Below are 22,092 nucleotides of genomic sequence, written 5' to 3' on the forward strand. Positions count from 1 at the left end.
TCAGGGGGTTGAAGGCTGTAGATATATAGGGCTGGTGAGTTACAAAACAGAGAAGGGAAAGGAAGTGGGTCAGGATGGGTGGTTGGCTATCACAGAAACCACAGGCGGCGGGGAGCACAGCTCCAGAGGAAGCCGGCTCAGCTCACTGTGTGTTGGAGGGGGCAGGCTTCTCAGCAGGGAGGCACAGGGACCGAGAACGGCCTTCATGAAGGTGAGTCAGCAGCCTATTTCAGGACACGTGGAACGCCTGGGTTCAGGTCCTGGCTCTACCACTTGCTGGCTCTGTCCCCGTGGGAAGGTTCAGATGCCTCACCTGTGAAGTGAGAAGGTTCGATTAATTGGTCTCTTACATTCCTGAGATGTTATGAGATAAGGAGTTAGCATCTTCCCCAGCATAGACCACAGACTGAACTTCTAGAAACTGTAACGACAGTCATTTATCTATTCAGCGAGTAGTGATGAGCACCCATGACGTGTGAAACACCATTCTGCGCGTCAGGATCACAGCAGGCAGCGAGATGAAGTCCTTTCCTCTCACGGAGCTCACGTTCTGGGGAGAGAGGCAGACAGCAATCAGACAAACTATAAATGAGCAAGTTAATTTGAGTTACCAATAAATTGCTGTGAAGATGGTGAAATAAGACAGTGCGGTGGAGGGCAGCCATGATTTGGGGGTAGGGGATGGTGGGGGAGAGCTGCATCCTCTCTGAGGAGATAATGTTCAAGCGAGACCTGACCTGCAGGAAGGAGCTTCCTATGAGACAGTCTGGGAGCAGGGCAGACAGCTCAGAGTGAACAGAAAAGGCCCTCAGGAAGGAACGAGTCTGACACATTCAGACAGCAGCAAGAAGACCCGCGTGGTTGGAGGGAGCGAGCAGGGTGACACATTCAGACAGCAGCAAGAAGACCCGCGTGGTTGGAGGGAGCGAGCAGGGTGACACATTCAGACAGCAGAAAGAAGACCCGCGTGGTTGGAGGGAGCGAGCAGGGAGCGGCTAGAGACATAAGCCAGCGCCAGACTACATGGGACCTTGGAGGCAGTTGTAAGAAACCTGGATCTTATCCCAAGTGCAGTGGTGAGCCTTTGGAGGGCTTTAAGCGGGAGAAAGAAAGATCTGCTGTACATTATAAAAAGATCGTTCTGGAGAGTCCGTAAAGGATAAAATGAAGGGGAGCAAGAGGAGAAGCAGAGACGACTTGAGAGGCAATTGTAGTAGTCACAGTGAGAGGTGGTGATGGCCTGGACCACGAGAGTAGCGGAGATGTTGGGAATAGGTGGGCAGGTAGGAATGTGTGTAGAGGTTTTGGAAGAAGGAAACATGGGGGCAGTTTTTATAGAAATACGGTTTTTATTAGTCTGTACCTCTGCCTTGAGGAAACTGCCCCGACCCTCTTTTATGTCCTATTAATGGGATGCAGGACACAAAGGATGCTTCATCCATCATTTTACCCCCTGAACCCCATCACCAGACCCAACATTTGGTTTCAGAGTGGCCCCCACCAACCCTCGTCCGTGCCAGTCCCAACATAGATCTTCATGATCTTCACATCTATTCAGGAAACCTGTTTATGATAGGTTCTACTGTTCATTTGTCAATTTCTGGCTTGGGAACACAGGAATAGCATGTTTTGGTGGCAAATATGATAGTTCAGTTTTGAGTTGTTACAGAAAAGCCTAGTGAATAGAGGAATACCAAAACGAGTATGTATTTCTTGCCCCAGTAGAATGGATTATTGAGGGCCCATTTAGCAGCCCACGGTATTTCTAAAAGGAAGAGCTTTCCCTGGGTCTCTATAAGAATCCAGGAAAAGACTGACCCTGCTTGGGTCATGTGGCCACTCTGAAACCAAATGTTGGGTCTGGAGATGGGGCTCAGGGGGTAAAATGATGGATGAAGTATCCTTTGTGTCCTGCATCCCATTAATAGCACATAGAAGAGGATCAGGGACAGTTTCCTCAAGGCAGAGGTACAGACTAATAAAAACAGTATGTCTATAAAGGTGCCTTCACTTGGATTTCTCTAGATGCCACAACCCCTAGGAATGGCTGGTCATAGCCGAGCCTAAATTGTAGCTCTCTGAAACTCTCTCCCATTCCTTTGTCTTCAAAGGAACTTTAGTGAAGACCAAAATACAGGCATTCTATTGATAATTTTTCCTCATTGACTTCTTTATATATTTGATTATCTTCTAAAACTATATAAAGTAATAAAAACTCTCTTAAGATTTTGTCATGGCCTGGCTCTCAGTATTTCTTCTAGGTGATACAGGACATCAGATACCCTAGCACCAACTTCTGTGTATCAGGCATAGCTATTCTGAGGGCTCTGTCCCTATCAAGATGGCCCCAGGTTTCCATCCACTTGACTGCACCCCTGCATAGCAGGTTTAATACAGAACCAGTGGACATAGAATTTTTCAAGAAGTTTTAGGTGTACAGTGGAAGGCTCTGCTTGCTTTAACCTAGCAGACTCCCTTTCCCTCTGTGCTCAGACCTCCAAGCCTCAGGACACTCTTCTCTCATGGACTTGTTTTCTGGGGAGAGGACCCACAAGGGCTGAGAAGTTCCTTGAGGCCCTCTGGGCTGTGTATCTAGGACACATTGATGGGGAGGGGCATTTGTCTTTGGTTCCTTCTCATCTCCCCTTAGGGTTTGGTGCCTCCTGACTCTGGCTGTTTATAAACTCTCAATACCCTGCTTTGCTCCGGCATTTTCCCTCTTGCCCCAGGAATTCCATCCATTCAGTTCAACCCATTTATTGAGTGGCCTTACAAATAAGGCCCCAGGTTAAGCACTGTGAAATTACCTCCTTTGTGTCCTTTCTGCATTCCCAGTCTAAGAACATCTCAGCTAGGTGACAGGAAGATTGAGTTATTTTATATTAATATGCAAAAACATATTGAATCATTTATTCAATAAATATGTATTGCACACCAACTGTAAACCAAATACTCTTACAAGCACTGAGATTGCAACGATTAAAGTTCCTGGTGTCCTCAGGTAAGTTATATTCTCGTGGAGGTATCAGTAAATAAACATATAATATGCCAGTAGAGGAAATAGAGTAATTTTAAAACAAAAAGCAAACCTGGTGATGGAGGAGAGAGGAGTGTGCGTACAGGTGGGAGGAGCAGGGTTATTTAGAAAGGTCAGTCGGGAAAGGTGCCTCTGAGAACTGATCTGGTGGGGGAATGGGTGGGAAGAGACTTGGATTTGGAGAGAAATCTCTTTTTTGGTAGGATTTCCAGTTCCCTGAACTTATTATCAAAGCGTCATAATGTGGCGAAGACTTAGATGGGGTTTGGAGGTATAGGCCTCTCTAGCGTAGAGCCATAAGCCAGAGAGGGGTACCATATGGACCCTCCCCCCATCCCCGGTCTCCTGCCAGTCAGGGTCATGGTTCTGACCCCTTGCCTGGCTCGATCCTCACCACCCCCATTTCCCCACGCTGGTCACCAACTCTCTGTTTTCCTGTTTATCTCACTGGTAGGACTTCCAGCTTGGCTTTCTTCCCAGCTACCACTTAGACTCTTGTCCTTGATGGTAATGTAGATTCTTGCATCCCATTGCCTTGGGCTATTCTGAGTAAATTTCCTTCCCTATCACTAGAAAGAACCTACTCATTGCCCACCCTGTGGGTAACCATATACTTTATCATTTAAATTGGGATACTTCTGAGAGCAGAAGGGAGTACTATTAATAATTATGCCAGGACTACAGGTATAAACTGGGACCATCCTGTGCAAACTGAGTGGTGGGTCACTGTATGCATGAGGTCATTGGCTCAGTTAGCTCCAGCCCACAAGTGGAACCAAGACTCCCCTCCCCAGCCTAGCATCTGATCTGAAGGCTGAGGTTGGGCTCCTTCCATGGTGCAGCCAGAAGTCAGAAGACAGGTCATCACTCTTCAGTCACTACCTTGTTTGCTCACCCTCAGGCCTGTTTTTCTAGTCTCCATCTAGGAGGACCCTCAGGTCGCACCCCAGAACATGCCTCCACTAGTTTCCGTCCTTCTGGGAATGGACTGGAGACTTCCAGAACCCATTTTCTCTGCTTCCACAGGCTGCTCCCCGGGACGAGATGTCTTTTCTTCCATGTCCAAGTCTAAGAGAGCTGTCTCTAGACCCTTGTGTAGGCCCTACCAGGCTTTTGTGTTTGCCTCTCTGGAGCTCAGATGGAGTCAGAGGAGCTGGGCTTCCAGAGCCAGAGTCAGACTGACCACCCCTTCCAGCCCCTCAGGACACTAAAAATACCCAAAAGTATTGTTCATTGCTTCTTTACATAGCTATAAGCAAAGAAGATGTGGTGTGTATATATATATATATAATGGAATGCTACTCAGCCATAAAAAAGAATGAAATAATGCCCTTTGCAGCAACATAGGTGGACCTAGAGATTATTATACTAAGTGAAGTAAGTTAGAAAGAGAAAGACAAATACCATATGATATCACTTATATATGGAATCTAAAATATGACACAAATGAACTTATCTATGAAAAAGACTCACAGATATAGAGAACAGACTTGCGGTTGCCAAGGAGGAGGGGATAGGGAGAGGGCTGGATTGGGAGTTTGGGATTAGCTGATTCAAACTGTTATATATAGAATGTATAAACAACAAGGTCCTGCTATATAGAACAGGGAGCTACATTCAGTATCCTGTGATAAACCATAATGGAAAAGAATATGAAAGAGAATATGTATAACTGAATCACTTTGCTGTACAGCAGAAATTAACACAACATTGTAAATCAACTAAACTTCCATAAAATAAAATTTTTTAAAAGTTATATGCTCACAGCTTTAAAAGATTCAAGGGACATGGTAGACACCCATGGTTTTTTGAAGAAAATATTACAGATATTAAGATCAGGCCTCAGATTTTTGAAGTAACATTGAAAAAACCTTTATAATGGGACACTATTGGGTTATTTTTACTATAATAATACTGACATCTTATTGGGTTCAAATGTATTTTGTAGTACAGGTCCACAATCTCTGATCTGAAATCCTAGAAAGCTCGGAAAACTGAGGGAGAAAAAAAAGTTCCAAGTTTGTCACAAGTTTATTTGACAGTAAAACCTGGTTTGAATTGGCATGGGGAGTATAGTCTTTATCCCACTTAGTGTGAATGTTCGTGTTTTGCTATAGAAATGTTAATATGTTTGATTACTTCTCCAAACTTCAGCGGTGGATACTATGTAATATATGGTATATGTCCTGTATTACCTGTTCGGAACACTTCCGATCCAAAAGGTTTCTGATTAGGCATTTTAGCTCTATAGTGCTGAAACCAAGCAAGGCCTCATGTACCCACAGTGCAGAAAGCCAAACTCTGACAGCCAAGAGTTTGCAGCAAAGTAAGGGTTTATTGCAAGGGGCCAAGCAAGAGTGTGGGAGACAAGCCTCAGATCCATTCCCACTTGGTCTTTTGAGTTAGGGATTTTTTTTTTTTAAAGGGATGAACAAAGGCTGGGATTAATTGTCTTGTGACATTTCTTAATCATAGTTTCGGGAGTCGGGATGTTCTGGTTTATGAGGCTCAGACCAGGTGGTCCGTGGCTTGGGGGTCCATTAGCTCATCTTGCCCTGGAGAAACAACCTGGGTTTGTACGTTAATGATGATATATATAATAGCAATTTTAGTACATTAACGATGTTATGGACAACAGCAATTTTAGTCATCTGACTCTGGTGGACAAGTGTTCAGTTAGCACAGGATAGAGGTCAGAGGGGACAAGAAAGGGAATAAAGATTTGGATAGAGAGATTAATCATAAACTCAGTAAGGAAACTCAGTTTTAGGGGGGCTCAGTTTCAGTACTGTTTTACCCATTACATGTTTTTAAATTAATAATCTCCACAAATTAGGCAAGCACAAACTTCCAACAAGATTCCTTACAAGTTTGCCCCCTTTTGGATACTGCTCCTTGTATGGTCTATAGTTTGGGAACTATTCAGTATTATTTTCTAGTTGAACATTTAGTACCTTAATCCTTTGGAAGAAAAAAAACCATTGATGTAATAAATGATTAATAAATAAATAAAAATAGTGAATAACATATTGAGTCCAGATCTGTCTTTCCCCACTGGTGTAGTATGGAAGGAAGAGGGAATATCCATCATATGTGAAACAGAGTGGTCACATGTGCAGCCCGATTTCGTTTTTATAGGAGCTACACAGATGCCCTCCTGGAGCATAACAGAAGCCTCCACACACAATCTCACACCTTTTTCTAAATTTGAAAAAACGTAGGACCAGTAGTTTTGTGTCTTCCATTGGTTTAGGAAAAGGTTTTTCTGTTCTTTTCTCTAGGAGCATATTGTTCCTCAGGGCCAGAGGTGGGGGGATGGGGAGAGGAATGTATTAGGTATTTAGTCCTTTACTCTCCGACTTGACTTAACATTTGTGGTAGCCAGGCTGCGAGAAACTCCCAGTGATTCTCACCTTCTGGTGTTCAGTTCCCTGTGTAATCCCTTCCACATCAAATATACAGTTTGTGGCAAACAGGTCCAGATTTTCTTCATGCAAATACTGATATGTGTACCAATGTGTATACAAACACATACAGCTGTGTGATTTGTTAATACACGCTGGATCATATTAAACATACTGTCCTGCAACTTGTATATTCACTTTAACAACTTATCTGGGCACATCTTCCATATCTGTTCGTATAAATCTATGTCATTTGTTCATGTGTCTCCATATATTTTATTGTATGGACTTCTCCAATCCCTGTTGGAGGATATTTGGGCTGTTTCCAATTTCCACAAATACAAACAGTGATAAAGTAGATAGCATGTGGGTAAATCTGTGGGATGTATTTCTGGTAGCAGTAATGCTGGATCAAAAGTAGACACACAATTCTGATAGATATTCCTAAATTGCCCTCCCAAAAAGTTGTGCTAATGTATTTGCCCAGGGAATGTAAATGTCTATTTCCCTACATCCTCAAAAACGCTGAGTATCCACAATCTCTGCCAGTTAGGTAGGTGAAAAATGACTCATTGCTTTCTTTTGTGTTTAATTGTTAACGATCTTTTCAAATGTTTATTGGCTGTTTGTGTTTCTTCTGTTTGGAATTGTCTGTCCATCTCCTTTGCCCATCTTGATACTAGGTTACTTATACTGATTTGTAAGGACTCTTTGTATATAAGTATGTTAAGGTCTTTGCCTGAAACATATTTTATAGAAAATTTCCCCTAGCTTATTGTCAACACTGACTTTAACATTTTGAATCATATTCAGGAACTTTTTGTCATAACCCAGTGATGTGTGTTGTATAAAGCACGAAAAAGCCTTTATAACTTAGTTTAAAAATATTTCCAATGAAAATTAAAATTGAGAGAGCATTTCCTGTTTGTACAAATGTTAACTGTTACTATGTTTAACTTCAGTATCACTGGCCCAGTTGATTTGCATTTTCACTATTTCCTTCTAGTTTCCTGAATACTATATTCACCGCATTCCCAGAAGCCGGGAGGTCCAGCAGTCCTGGCTGTCCACGGTACTCACCACCTTGTACTCTATGTGGCTCTCCTTCCCCCTGACTCACCGAGTGAAGCCAGATTTGGTACGTATGAGCATCGGAGGAGAGAGAAGGTCACTCTCCTGTGGATCCTTCATTAGTAACAGGACATATTGTTTTCTTGAACAGCTACCATTCATCAGTGCGCCAGATACTATACCAGACCTTTTACTAACGTGTGCTAAAATTTATTTCAATGCACTTTGCTCAAAGAGGTGGGAAATTTGTCTTCCCTTTCTAGCTATAACTTGAACTCTAAATTTGCCCTTTTCTCCCCTCTGTCTCATGGCAATAAGGACTAACCGAGCACTATCTTTAATCAATTTGTGCTGCTAGCCACCTGTGGTTTCTGAGCCAACGTCATGTGCTTGCTTGTCAGCCAGAGAGGAGCCAGTTTTTTCTATTCCTTTTCAGTACTCTTCTTATTTTGTCAAAACTCTGTTACCAATACTCTATAATGGCCTGTATGGGAAAAGAATCTAAAAAAGAGTGGATATCTGTATTTGTATAACTGATGCACTTTGCTGTACACCTGAAACTAACACAACATTGTAAATCAATTATACCCCAATAAAAAATTTTTTTTTAAGTTAGCAATCTAGTAGGCACAGAAAAACAAAAACAAAAACAAAAAGCTCTGTTACCAGAAAATGATATGCAGTGGGCAGAATGTCATACACACTCAAGTTTTTATAGGAAAGTAATACAGAAAATAGAAATGTGAAAGCTTTAGTGCACTGTATAAAACCTTACCTTCCTTATCTATAAAACTCTTAAGTTCTCTGTGGTCTTTAGGATGAAGTTCTATTACTAAATGCTAAATGCACTTCAGTAGGCAATGCAGATCAGCAGATATGTTATCACAGTAGTGTACACAGTACTTAAATAATACTCTCATTCCTGTTTAAGGCAGAATCCATTAATCTGCATAGCCTTAAAGAAACTCTTTATTTGCTTTCCATATACATGAGTTCTGGCACAGTGTGTGTTATTCTCATGAATAATTGAACAAAAATGCATTTAGCTACGATGATTTTGAAAGATCTCTATCAGTTTGGTCATTGCCTTTCACCAGCTGGATTGCAATTCAGGTCCCTCCCTTGGATGAGAATTTTAAAATCTGAATTGTCTACATGAGTACTTTAGATTGTTTTTAAAAGCTGTAATTTACAAACAGTGAAATGCATAGATCTTAAGTATATAGTTTGACCACATCTCTATCAAGATATAGAACATTTCCATCACCCCACCTGCCCCTTCCCAATCAGCCACTTTCTGGTGATTTCTATCACCATAGATTAATTTTGCTTATATTTATTTTTAAATTTTTGACAAAATAAGTTTATCTCACAGTCTCCAACCACATTTTAAGAGTGTGGAACTCATATGTTTTCCTAAAAGATCATTACTACTCTTAAAGATTTAATTATTTCTGAAACTTGAGACAAAATGGAAGGAAGAAAAAAGGTCTTCACATTTTAAGCTGGAAATGTTGGGTTTACATTTACTAAATTACTGGGGGCATGACCACTGTCAATGGCAGCAGCCAGGTTGAATGTGGTGACTGTAGGACTCTAAGGTGTGAAGGTGAGAAGGAAGTAGTGACATGATGGCTGATGTCTGCTGTGGACATGGAGGAGCTCCGGTGACTGCCCGGCCTAAGTATTTTGATACCCTTGTAGTAGAAAGAGTAACTGATGGGGCATTAGGACACTTGGTCCCAGGCTCACTTTGGCTTTTATTTTATTTTAGTTCCCTTCTGGGCATCATTCTCTACCTTAAAACAAAAGGATTGGACTGGATGTCCTCTCAGTTTCCTTCAAACTTAGTCTAAAATGTTATGAGTGCCATAAATTTGCCTATAAAGAGTGGAAGGGAAAAAAAAGACTATTATGTTTCTAAAGGAATAAAAAGGGAAAAGGGGGGAAATGTGAAATACTTATTTCTGTTTTAAACTGAGTTTTCAAAATTATTTCAAACCTGAACATTATCCAGTCAGTTGCTTTGATGTGGCTGGCTTCACAAAATGAACTCCCACTTAATGAAATTCCCTTATACACACACACGAAGTTAATGGTTAAGAACAACATGCAGATCTCTCCTGTATTCATCCTTGGCTTTCTTTTTTTAAAACTGTAAATGGCACTAACTTTATTTTATTTTTCTTTTTGAATATTTTTGCCTTTTTTAAATTGAAGTATAGTTGATTTATAGTGTTGTGTTAGTTTCAGGTATACAGCAAAGTGATTCAGTTATATATACATATATATATTCTTTTTCAGATTCTTTTCCATTATAGGTTATTACAAGATATTGAATATAGTTCCCTGTGCTATACAGTAGGACCTTGTTGTTTATCTATTTTATATATAGTAGTTTGTATCTGTTAACCCCAAACTAATTTATCCTTTCCCCCCTCCCTTCCCCTTTGGTAACCGTGAGATTGTTTTCTATGTCTGTGAGTCTGTTTCTATTTTGTAAATAAGTTCATTTGTATCATTTTTTTAGATTCCAGAAATAAGTGATATCATATGGTATTTGTCTTTCTCTGTCTGACTTACTTCACTTAGTATGTGATAATCTCTAGTGCTATTCATGATGCTGCAAATAGCATTATTTCATTCTTTTTTATGGCTGAGCAATATTCCATTGTATGTATATGCCACATCTTCTTGATCCATTCATCTGTTGATGGACACTTACATTGTTTCCATGTCTTGGCTATCATACATAGCGCTGCTATGGACATTGGGGTGCATGTATCTTTTCAAATTAAAGTTTTCGTCTTTTCTGGATATATGCCCAGGAGTGGAATTGCCGGCTCATATGGCAACTCTATTTTTAGTTTTTTAAGGAACCTCCATACTGTTTTCCCACCAACAATGTAGGAGGGTTCCCTTTTCTCTACGCCCTCTCCAGCATTTATAATTTGTAGACTTTTTGATAATGGCCATTCTGACTAGTGTGAGTTTTGATTTGCATTTCTCTAGTAATTAGCAGTGTTGAGCATCTTTTCATGTACCTGTTGGCCATCTGTATGTCTTCTTCGGAGGATTGTCTCTTTAGATCTGCCTATTTTTTTTGACTGGGTTGTTTGTTTTTTTGTATATGAGCTGTTTGTATATTTTCAAAATTAAGCCTTTGTCGATCATTTGTGAATACTTTCTCCCAGTATGTAGATTGTCTTTTTGTTTTGTTTATGGTTTCCTTTGCTGTGCAAAAGCTTATAAGTTTGATTGAGTCCCATTTGTTTATTTTTGTTTTTATTTCTATTGCCTTGGGAGACTGACCTAAGAAAACATTGCTACAATTTATGTCAGAGAATATTTTCCCTATGTTATTTTCTAGGAGCTTTATGGTATCATGTCTTATATTTAAGTCTTTAAGCCATTTTGAGTTTATTTTTGTGTATGGTATGAGGGTGTGTTCTCACTTCATTGATTTACCTGCGGCTGTCCAGCTTTCCCAATACCACTTGCTGTAGAGACTGTCTTTTCTCCATTGTATGTTCTTGACTCCTTTGTCAAAAATTAATTGACCACAGGTGCCTGGGTTTATTTCTGGAGGCTGTATTCTGTTCCATTGATCCATATGTCTGTTTTTGTGCATCCTTAGCTTTCTTATGATTTTCATCAAAATTTCTTCTTTACTTCTTAAAAAAAAAAAGAAAACCCCATTTTTAGAAACTATAGTAGCATCAGACTTTAAATTACTTGAGTTGTCTGAACAACCAGGTGACTTTCTGCTTCTCTTTAACTGTATGCACCTGGGCCAGTAAGTCTGCTCTCCATTCAACTGTCTCTGTGCCTCACTTTGTCATCTATAAAATATAAATAAAGTCACTTTCCTTGTTGTTTCAGGGCAAATGCTGAATAATAGAACATTTCAATGTTTTTTAAATGGAAATTCCATCCAGTATGTACTAGCTAACATTTATTGAGCACACTTACATGTACCAGACCTGGTCCTAAGTACTGGCATTCATGCTGTATGAGGTGGGTAGTACTGTTATGCACATTTAATGGAGGAGGGAAGTGAGGCTTTGTGAGACAAGAAGTTACTTGCCCAGAGTGTATGCATAATCAGTAAATAACCGAGCTAGGTCTAGCATCCAGGTCTTTCTGATTCCAAAGCCCAAGGCCTTAACCACTGGACTGTATACCACCATTTCTGGCTCACCATGGAAGATGTGTTCATTCATTCAGGCCAATTAAGAATCAGTTAATAAATTACTTTTAAAATAAATTACACTAAACATCACTCCCTCTAAATAAGAATGTAAAATTTAAATAGATCCCAACAGATCAAATTAAGTATCTGCTTTAGTAGATTTAACAAAGCCTGATCTAATTGAATAATAATGATAGTATATATTTCAAAATTAAGTGTCATGTATATTTGTCAAAATAGAATATTTTTAAAATTCAAAATGGATAATTAAAATAAGAGGAACAGTATTATTAAAAAAGTATTATTACAGAATTTTGCAAATGAGATTGACTTAGAAAATTAATCAAATTCGTATTTACCAGTTTCCTGTTATAGAAAATCATATATAAAACCATTGTGAGTGTATGTAATGCTTTATATCTTAATTTAACTCTTTGAATGAGATAGTAATCCAAAACATCAGGTTGTTTTGAGGAAAAAATGTGTAAATCTGCTTGTTGAGTGTATATTGAAAGTCATGCTTGTTTCATCCAAGCCAATTACTAGACAAAAAGCATCTTAGAGGAAAGTTATAAACTCTGTTTTGGAGGCCTGAATCTAATCCTTAGTAATTGGAGTGGATGGTTTTTTCTTTTACAAGGGCATTAAATACTTTTTAGGTGGTTCTGGTGTTACACATATCATATTTTTCAAGAAATATGGCTTTGCCAGGCATCCTGTGGATAAGAGTCATAAGTTCATAAGATTGTTCTTGAGTTTAAAAGGATAATGGGACAGAACATAGATCATTGGTTTTCACCCTCCAGGGGTGGGGGAGGGACTGACTACAAAAAGACTTGAAAGAACTTTTTTGGGTGAGAAGCCGTTCTGTATCTTGATTGTAGTGGTGATGTTGGTGATGGTGGTCGTTACTTAATTGTATGCATTTGTCATTACTCAGACCTGTACGCTAAAAAGGGTAAATTTTACTCTGTGTAAATTATATCTTAACAAATATGAGTTTTAAAATGTGAATCATGGCCAAAAGCATCAAAACCTTTGGCTCCCAGTTGCTTCATATATGGCATGTTCCTATCTTTGAGTAAAAGTGATTTGGTGAGTCATTGCTTGCTCCTCTCGGCACCTCACCTCTCCAGTGTTTGTTTTTTTTTTTTTTTTTTTTTTTATTTATTTATTTATTTATTTATGGCTGTGTTGGGTCTTCATCTCTGTGCGAGGGCTTTCTCTAGCTGTGGCAAGCGGGGGCCACTCTTCATCGCGGTGCGCGGGCCTCTCACCGTTGTGGCCTCTCCTGTTGCGGAGCACAGGCTCTAGATGCGCAGGCTCAGTAATTGTGGCTCACGAGCCCAGCTGCTCTGCGGCATGTGGGATCTTCCCAGACCAGGGCTCGAACCCGTGTCCCCTGCATTGGCAGGCAGACTCTCAACCACTGCGCCACCAGGGAAGCCCTCCAGTGTTTTTAAGACCCTCTCTAAGTGGCACAAATACCGGAATTGAGTTACAGCATTTGTCTAAAATTTCTAACATAAAATTCAGCACCTTTGCTGAATTAAAAATCTGGGTCAGGGAGCGTCAGTAGCAGCCAAAAACGACATCGTTTATCAAATGAACTGAGATTTCTCGTCATTTCAATCGCTTACTATTTTACATTTGTAACCTTGGAAGCAGTAAATAGAGTTGGTCATGTTTGGAATACTATATTATATGTTTGATTTTAGGTGAGTCTATCATCCTCAAAGTGCTAGTTACTGAAAGTCTATATTAAGTGCCTAACATGTACTACTTTTCCACTTGTATATCCAATAGGCATCTGAAAGTTTCTTGGTTCAAGATAGTAGATATTTCCTACTCTTCCCCATCTTGGTAAACTTGCTCAAGTCAGATCCTCAGGAGACATCTTTCATTCCTCTCTGCCACACCTACTTGCCCTGTTCAATAACAAGGCCTGCCAACCATGTCTTCTTAATTTATCGTGACTTCTGTCTGTTTCTGTCCATCTTTCTGCCCCACGCCATCCAGCGCCACCCCACCCCCACTGCATAGCCTCTTAATTTGTCTGCCTATGGAAGGAAGTTCATGACCCCCAGCAATTGCTTCACCACTTAACAACCAATGTGATTTCTTTTATAACATACATCAGATTCTGTTACTCCACACTTAAAATCATCCAGCGGTTTTCTGTGCTCTTAGAAGAAAGTCCAAATTTCTCAGTGTAGCCTGTACGCTCTAGCCCAACCTGCTTCTCTGACCTCTTCTCCTCCTCTCTTCCCCTAGTTTACTGTGTGCCAGCCAGACCTGCCTGTTTGTTTGTTTTTTTCCCAACAAACCCAGCTGATTCCTGTCTCAGAGCCTTTGTACTTGCCATTCCCTGTGCATGGGGCTCTTCACCCCTGCTGTAAACGTGACTGGCTCCTTTTTGTTCTCTGAGCTCAAATGTTACCTCCTCACAAAAGCCTATCCTGATACTAGCCCTTCCTCCAGCTCATGTCCTCATCCCTCTGTCAGACTGCCCTGCTTTATTTTCTTCATAGTACTAATCCCAATAAAAAGCTATCTTTTTTATGTATGTGTTTGTCATTCCATAAGAAACTGCAACTGCCTTGTTCGTTATACTGATGCAACAGTGCCTGGCACTTGGTAGCCTCTCAGTACGTATCTTTGATGAATGGTCCAGTCACTGTGCTTGGGTGAGCTGTGGGCCCTTCCCTCAAAGAGCCTACACTCTAGTGGGGGAGACAAATGGGAAAGTAATTATAATGTAGTGTGCCAAGTGCCTTATGGTGGTAAGTGAAAATTGCTGTGGGAGTATCACTCCCATGATACTAAAGTCATGAAAGCATGACTTTCAGTATACACTCAAGAAGAACTCAGTGGTTCATTCATTCACAGATACTTGTCAAGGACCCTACTCTGTGACAGGATTTATACTGTGTGTTGGAAGTATAAAAGTAAGTAAGCACAGTGGACAGCAGTCTTGCCCACAGCTGGGTGGTTGCAGTGTGATTGGTCCTCTTTGGGGAGCTGGATAAGGCTTGAGAGTGGAGATGACATTTAAGCAAAGATGGATAAGAGCTAATGAGTCAGAGAATAGGAAAAGGTCATTTTAAGAAGAGTGAAAGATTAATAAGTCAGTTGAGTGAGTGTCACATAATGTATATAAGGTTGAAATCTTTAGACTGTACTTTTATTAATTAGCATTTTACATATAATATTTTCTTGCTATTAGAAATTAGTGGGATCTGGAACTTAAGACCTGAATGCAGTAGCAAGGTAGTCTTTTTTTTTTGGCCGTGCCACACGGCATGCGGGATCCTAGCTCCCCGACCAGGGATTGAACCCGCGCCCCCTGCAGTGGGAGCGCGGCGTCTTAACCACTGGACCGCCGGGGAAGGCCCCAAGGTAGTCATTTTTATAAGGTTAAATATTATGGATACTGTTAAGATGGCATTTTGGGCTTTTCCTCTATAAACCCCATAAACAGACTTCTTTTCATTTAAATCCAGTAGAAGTTAAAGGAAATGGACACTTAAATGTTTTACTGATTTATTGTTTTCATTCATGTGACCAGAACACCTAAAAGTTGTATTTTTAAAAATGTTTAGAAAAATAACATTTATTGAACTCTCCCTATGTGTCAGACACTATTCTAAGTACTTCGCATATATTAACTCATTTAATTCTCCTAACAGTCCTCTGACACAGTACTCTTTACCGCCATTCTATAGATGAGGAGCTCAGAATCCAGAGAGGTCTAAGTAACCAAGGTCACAGAGCTAGTCAGAGTAGCATAATTCTAGTTCTCTTTAGAAATGTATCAGATTTGCCAGAATTAGATAACTCACTCAATTAAAAACTTAACTAGTAGTTTTTTTTTTTAATGTCTGTATTGCAGCAGGCACTGAAAGGGATGAATAAAATATAGCTGTGTCCTCAAGAAGCTTAAATTTAGTTGGCTTCAAGAAAAGTGGACTAAAGAAACAACAGGTAGGCATGAAATAGAGAGTAATTCTGTTGGTGGAAAAAAACTATTTAAATCAGAAATAGTTTTTCCATCTCTTCAGCCTACAGCTTATTTGGGGGCTTGAGATTCTTTTAAAAAGCATTTGAACACAATTTTTTTTAGCATTTTTTATTTTGAAATAATTATAGATTCCAAGGAGTTGAAGAAATAGTACACAGCATTCCATGTACCCTTCACCCAGCTTCCACTAGTGGTGGTCTTATATAACTATAGTGCAATATCAAAATCAGAAAATTGATATTAGTACAATACTGTCAACTAGACTACAAACCTTATTCAGTTTTCACTGTATTTCATATGTGTTCACGTGTGGTTGTGTGTGTGTATATTCTATGCTGTTTATCCATGTATCAAGATACATAACTGTTCCATCACTGCAAAGGAACTCCCCTGTGCTATCCCCAGTCCCTGTTCCATGGTAGCCACTAATCTGGTTTCCATCACTATAGTTTGTCATTTCAAGAATGTTCTATAAATGGAATCACACACTATGGAACTTTTTGAGATTGACTTTTTTCACTGAGCATAATGCCCTTGAGATCCATTCAGTTTTTTACATGTATCAATAATTCCTTTTTATTGCTAAATAGGATTTCATTGTATGGATGTATTACAGTTTGTTTAACCATTCATACATTGAGGGACATTTGAATTGTTTTCACTTTTTTGCTGCTATGAATAAAGCTACTGTGAACATACATGTACAGGTTTTTGTATAGACATAAGTTTTTATTTATCTGGGTAAATGCCCAAGAATAAGATTGCTGGGTCTGATAGAAAGTTCAAGTTTACTTTTGTAAGAAACTGCCAAACTATGTTCCATAGTGGCTATACCATTTTTACATCTCACCAGCAATGTCTGAGAGATCAAGTTTCTCTGCATTCTCTAGCATTTGGTATTATCAGTATTTTTTACGTGTGTAGTGATATACCACTGTGTTTTTAATTTGTATTTCCCTAATGGCTAATGAGGTTGAACATCTTGTCATGTACTTATTTGTCGTTAATATCTCTTCTTCACTGAAATGTCTGTTCATGTCTTTTGCCCATTTTCTAATTGGTTTGTTTTACTTTTGAGTTTTGAGAGTTCTTTGTATATTTTAGATGTAAGACTTTTGTCTAATATGTGGTTTACAAATATTTTCTCTCAGTTCATAGCTTGTCTTTTCATCTTCCTAACAGGGTCTTTCACAAAACAAAGATTTTTACTTTTGATGAGGTCTAATTATCAAATTTTTCTTTCATGAATCGTACTTTTGTTGTCACGTCTAACAACTCTTCATCTAGTCCTATATCCCAAACATTTCCTCATGTTTTCCTGTAATAGTTTTATAGTTTTATGTTTTACATTTAAACGTATGAGTCATTTTGAATCAATTTTTATATCAGGTGTGAGGTTTAGATGAAGGCTTATTTTGCCTATGGATGCCCAGCACAGTGTGTTAAAAACAGATAAACAAACCTTTCCTTCGTCCACTGAATTGCTTTTCCCCTTTGTTAAAAATCAGTTGGAATTTTTTTTAAAAAAGAAGTTATTAGTTGGGTGTATTTGTGTTTATCTATTCCTGGAATCTCTGTTGCATTCATCTCTGAGTCTTTTCCTCTGCTAATAGCACATTGCTGTGATTGCTATAGCTGTATATAGTAAATCTTAACTTCTGGTAGAGTGATTTCTCCCACTTTATTTTTCTTTTTCAAAATTGTCTTAGGTATTCTAGTTCCTTTGCCTTTCCATAAAAATTTTAGAATAAGCTTGTCTATGTATACAACAGAATTCTGCTGGGATTTTGATAGGACTTGCATTATATGTATAAATCAGTTTTGGAGAAATTGACATCTTTACTATATTGAGTCTTCCAATCTGTGGACATGGTATGCCTCTCCATTTATTTAGATCTTCTTTTATTTCGTTTATCCGAGTTTTGTAATTTTCAGCATCAAGATCATGTACATGTTTTTTAAATTAATATCTTGGTATTTCACTTTTTTGGAATAATTATAAGTTATAAATGGTATTGTGTTTTAAATTTTGGTTTCTACATGTTTGTTGCTAATATATCAAAATACAATTGAGCTTTGTTTATCTCATATCCTGAGATCTTGCTTTTTTAAACAGATTTTCTGGGATTTTCTAGACAATATCTCCTGCAAATAGAAAAAATTTTATTTCTTCTCTTCCAACCAGTATATAATTTGTTTCCTTTTCTTACCTTATTGCACTGGCTAGGACTTCTAGTATTATGTTTAATATGAATGATGAGAGCAGACAATTTTGTCTCTTTTCCAATTTTAGGGAAAAAGCTTTCATTCTTTTACCACTAAGTATGATGTCAACTGTAGGTTTTTTATAGATGCTCTTTGTCAAATTGAAGAATTTTCCCTTCTCTATTAGTCAGGGTTCTCCAGAAAAACTGAACCAGAATCAATAGGATAGGATTTTACTCAGCCTTTTTGTTCTATTCAAGTGTTCGGTTGATTGGATGAGGACCGTCCACATTAGGGAGGACAATGTGCTTTACTCAGTCTACTGATTCAAATGTTAATCTTACCCCAAAATACCCTCACAGACATATGTTTCACCAAATGTCTGGGCACCCCGTGGTCCAGTCAAGTTGACACAGAAAATTAACCATCACAACCTCTATTCCTAATTTACTGAGAATGTTTTTATTAATGACAATAGAAAAATTAATGTATTAATGACAAAATGAATTGTGTTACAAGTTTTTTTTGCATTGATTGATACAATCATAATTTTTTGTTAGCTATTGATACAGTACATTACATTGAGTGATTTTCAAATATTGAAACAGGCTTGCATTCCCTGAATAAATCCCACCTGATCATGTTGTATAAACATTTTTTTATATAGATGGATTTCATTTGCTAATAATTTGTGCGAATTTTTATGATGATATTCATGAGGGATATTTGTCTTTGGCTTTTTGTTTGGTACTATTTTTGTCTGATTTTGGTATTTAAATTAAACTGGCCTTATAAAATGACTCACCCTCTTTGTTTTCTGGAAGAGACTGTTAGGAATTTATGTTAATGCTTTTTTAAATGTTTGGTAAAATTCTCCAGTGAAACCATCTAGTCCTGGAGATTTCTTTTTCAGAAGTGTTTAGCTACAGATTACATTTCTTTAATAGACATAAGATTATTCAGATTTTCTGTCTCATATTGGGTGAATTTTAGTAGTTTGTGGTTTTCAAGGAATTATTCCATTTCATCTAAATTGTCAACTTTATGTGCACAGAATTGTAATGTTCCCAGTTGTCCTCTTTTACAGCTTTAGGATCTGTGGTTATAGCCTTGGTTTCATTCTTGATATTGGCAAGTTGTGTTTTCTCTCTTTTTATATTTGTCAGTCTTGCTAGAGACTTATCAATTTTACTGATGTTTTCAAAGAGTCAGCTTTTTGTTTCATTTATTTTCTCTTATCTTTACTATTTCCTTTCTTGTGGTTGTTTTGGGTTCATTTTGCCCTTCTTTTTCTAGTTTCTTAAGGTAGGGGCTTAGATTATTGATTGAAGACCTTTCCTCTTTTCTAATGTAAGCATTTAGTGTTATAAATTTCTCTTTCATCACTGCTGTAGCATCATCCTACAAATGTAGGTATGTTATATTTTCATTTGGTTCTAAGTATTTTTTATGTCCTTTGATACTTCTTCTTTGACCCATGGATTATTTAGAGTGCTTTAATTTCTAAGTATTTGGAGATTTTTTTCCTATTATCTTTTTGTTATTGATTTCTAGTTTGATTCCATTATGGTCAGAGAACATACTCTTTTTTTAATATATGTTAAGGTAATGTTTTATGATCCAGGATACAGTCTATCTTGGTGAATATATTGTCCATGGGTGCTTAAAAAGAACGTGTATTCTGCTGTGTGGTGTGTTCTGTAATTGCCCATTAGATCCTGTTGCTGAATGATGTTACTGAGCCCTTCTATATCTTTGCTGATTTTCCATCTAATAGGTCTACAGATAACTGTGAGAGACATGGAACATTTCGTTAGCCCTTCTAAAACCATGTCTAAATGGTCTCATTGATCTTGACCCTTCATAATTCGTTCTATGCCCTTTTTCCCCTAGTGTAATGTACGCATTGATCCCACAGTCATATGAATTTTAAGTAGTCCTTGTAGTTCACTGTTTTGTCTCTCAAAACCCAAATATTTCTTCTCTATTGTGTCTTTTTAGTTTCTCCTAAAAGTAGGAGTCTTTGAATCATTCTTTGAATAAGTGGGCTGATCTCATGCTCTCTTGAAAATATACTCCTGAGAAGAAATTTGTTTGTTTCAAGGTGAGGAAGAGAACGTTGAATTTGTTAGGTTGCTGATCATTAAACTAAAGTAAGAGGAATGCTTATGTTGAGGGGGAAAAATCTGTAAAGTTCTTGAGGGTAAAGGCCATGTATTTGTGTGTTTCCCATGGTCCCTTCCTAGAAAAGTGCCTTCCACATATTTGTGGAATGACTTAAAAATAAATGAATGAATACTGAATGATGTGAGTCATCCCCAAAACAAAGACACCCGCTCCCTAAACTGGTATTCTTCTCAGGCTTTATTAAGAGTCTGAAAAACCAGAAGGGTTTCCCAAGTCTGAAGTGTTTGATTACTGGCTTCCTTCCAACCTGGCTGTTGTTAAATGAAATACTCAAAGAAAGAACTCTGCGTGTAAAAATGAAACCTAATTTAATTTTTAATCAAGTAAAAAAATAAATTTCAGATTCTACATGTATAACAAACTGGAAAGAAATGGACCATTTCATCCTAATACTCTGCCTTTTTGCCTGAAGCTGAAGCTGATTTAATTCACTATGACAAATTTAGATGTATTTATTACATGTACACTCGTGCTTTGTATGAAAGAAAGCCATTATTTTACTTGGTCATTTTTTTCCATGTTCTATATCCAGTTTGAGCTGTGAAATGCCTAAGTTCATAGCAGTAGCAAGTTGATGACATGGATAATGGGTTATTGTCCATAAATGGGATACTATGATTTTTTCTTTTAATTAGGTATTTTTTGTGGTGAGCCACAACTGGGTGGAACTGGGATTACCACTGTTTGCATAGTATATAAAAATTTTATTGCCCTATTGATTGACATGTGTTTCAAACAATAAGAAGAGTCAATTAACTTCTTGTTGATATGCCAGAACCCTTACAGGAACTTCGTTTTTCCCCTTAATTGCTGTTGGTTTGATTCTCTTTATGTAATGACCTTCATCTGGTATTATATTTTTTGGTGATCAAAACCTTTATAGCATGTTCAAAGGAAACTTAGCTAGACAAAGAAAAGGTCAGCTGGCCCAAGATGCCTATCTATAAATGGAGTTAAGTGAGAATAAGATTTTTCAAGCCAAGTCAAATAAGAAACAATTAGATCACAATCATCTACTGCTTCTTGTTTTCCAAGATTAATGAAATCATACTTGGGAGCCATTTGTTTAAGTTTGTTCAGTTCCTGTTCCTCTGTTGACCAGTCCTCTGGAATACATTAAAATAATACCAGTGTTACTTTTTCCCAGTTTGTATTTCCCCTCCTTACATGCACTGTAAATTTAGCAGCTTTCATAAAGATACAGAAGAACCAGCTCTGTGTTGTACGTTCATTTAGCAAGTCTGATGAAGGTCAGGGTCCACTGTGAGGAGTGATTTTATGTGAAAATCCTCCCATATATCTGGTTTCTTATGACTGACAAACTGCATTTCCCAGCTGCATGGTGAAATTGCCAGCTGTGCCACTGACACATTGGCTGGGTGACAACCTGTAGCTACTTCCATCCACAAATGAGGTATTTAATTTAAATGTTATGGTTTCTGTTTCACATTTTGAATGACCTTAGAACAAAATCTGTGTCAAAATTAGGCTGTATATTTTCAGTTAGAGATGGCTTTGAATTATTTTTCTTTTTCTCCACTTTGGGGGATTCTCCGAAGCTTGAAAATGATTTTTGTTTCTTTTTTGAGTTGATCCTTTTTCCACTTGGCAAATATTAGGTTTTTCCTCTCTGCAGAAGCCAGTGTGGCTTTGCCTACCGTTTTTCTCTTGTTTCGCTTTGCCTGCATCACTCTCTGAGTTGTCACTGTTTCAGCCCATTACAGGCACATATGAGATCTGGGCCTGGTGGGGCCTCTTCCTTTCAAGGTGAAAGCTAGTGTGTTTTCCTAAGAATAACAATGTGGCTACAGTGAAAACAGAAATAAAAGTTGAAGGAAAAGACATTCAGTTGTGAAAGGATAAGAATAAGGGAAGCAAGCATGATGGAAACAAAGCCGTTTTCCAAGAAAGGACTGATAGGTAATCAGAGACAATGAAATCAGAGAGACCTGGCCTTGTGCAAAAAGGTGATGGA

At 38.3% G+C, this 22,092-nt stretch overlaps 1 protein-coding gene across 1 annotated transcript in view; it reads left to right on the forward strand.

Moving 5' to 3' along the window:
• Positions 1-22,092, forward strand: part of ALG14 (ALG14 UDP-N-acetylglucosaminyltransferase subunit) — a 101,608-nt gene that overhangs the window by 33,849 nt on the left and 45,667 nt on the right. The window contains exon 3 of the mRNA XM_061186296.1: positions 7,448-7,579. Coding sequence (XP_061042279.1) covers positions 7,448-7,579 — 132 coding nt within the window. The remainder of the gene's footprint in view (positions 1-7,447; positions 7,580-22,092) is intronic.

Source organism: Eubalaena glacialis, chromosome 3, assembly GCF_028564815.1.
Source record: "Eubalaena glacialis isolate mEubGla1 chromosome 3, mEubGla1.1.hap2.+ XY, whole genome shotgun sequence".
Taxonomy (NCBI): domain Eukaryota; kingdom Metazoa; phylum Chordata; class Mammalia; order Artiodactyla; family Balaenidae; genus Eubalaena; species Eubalaena glacialis.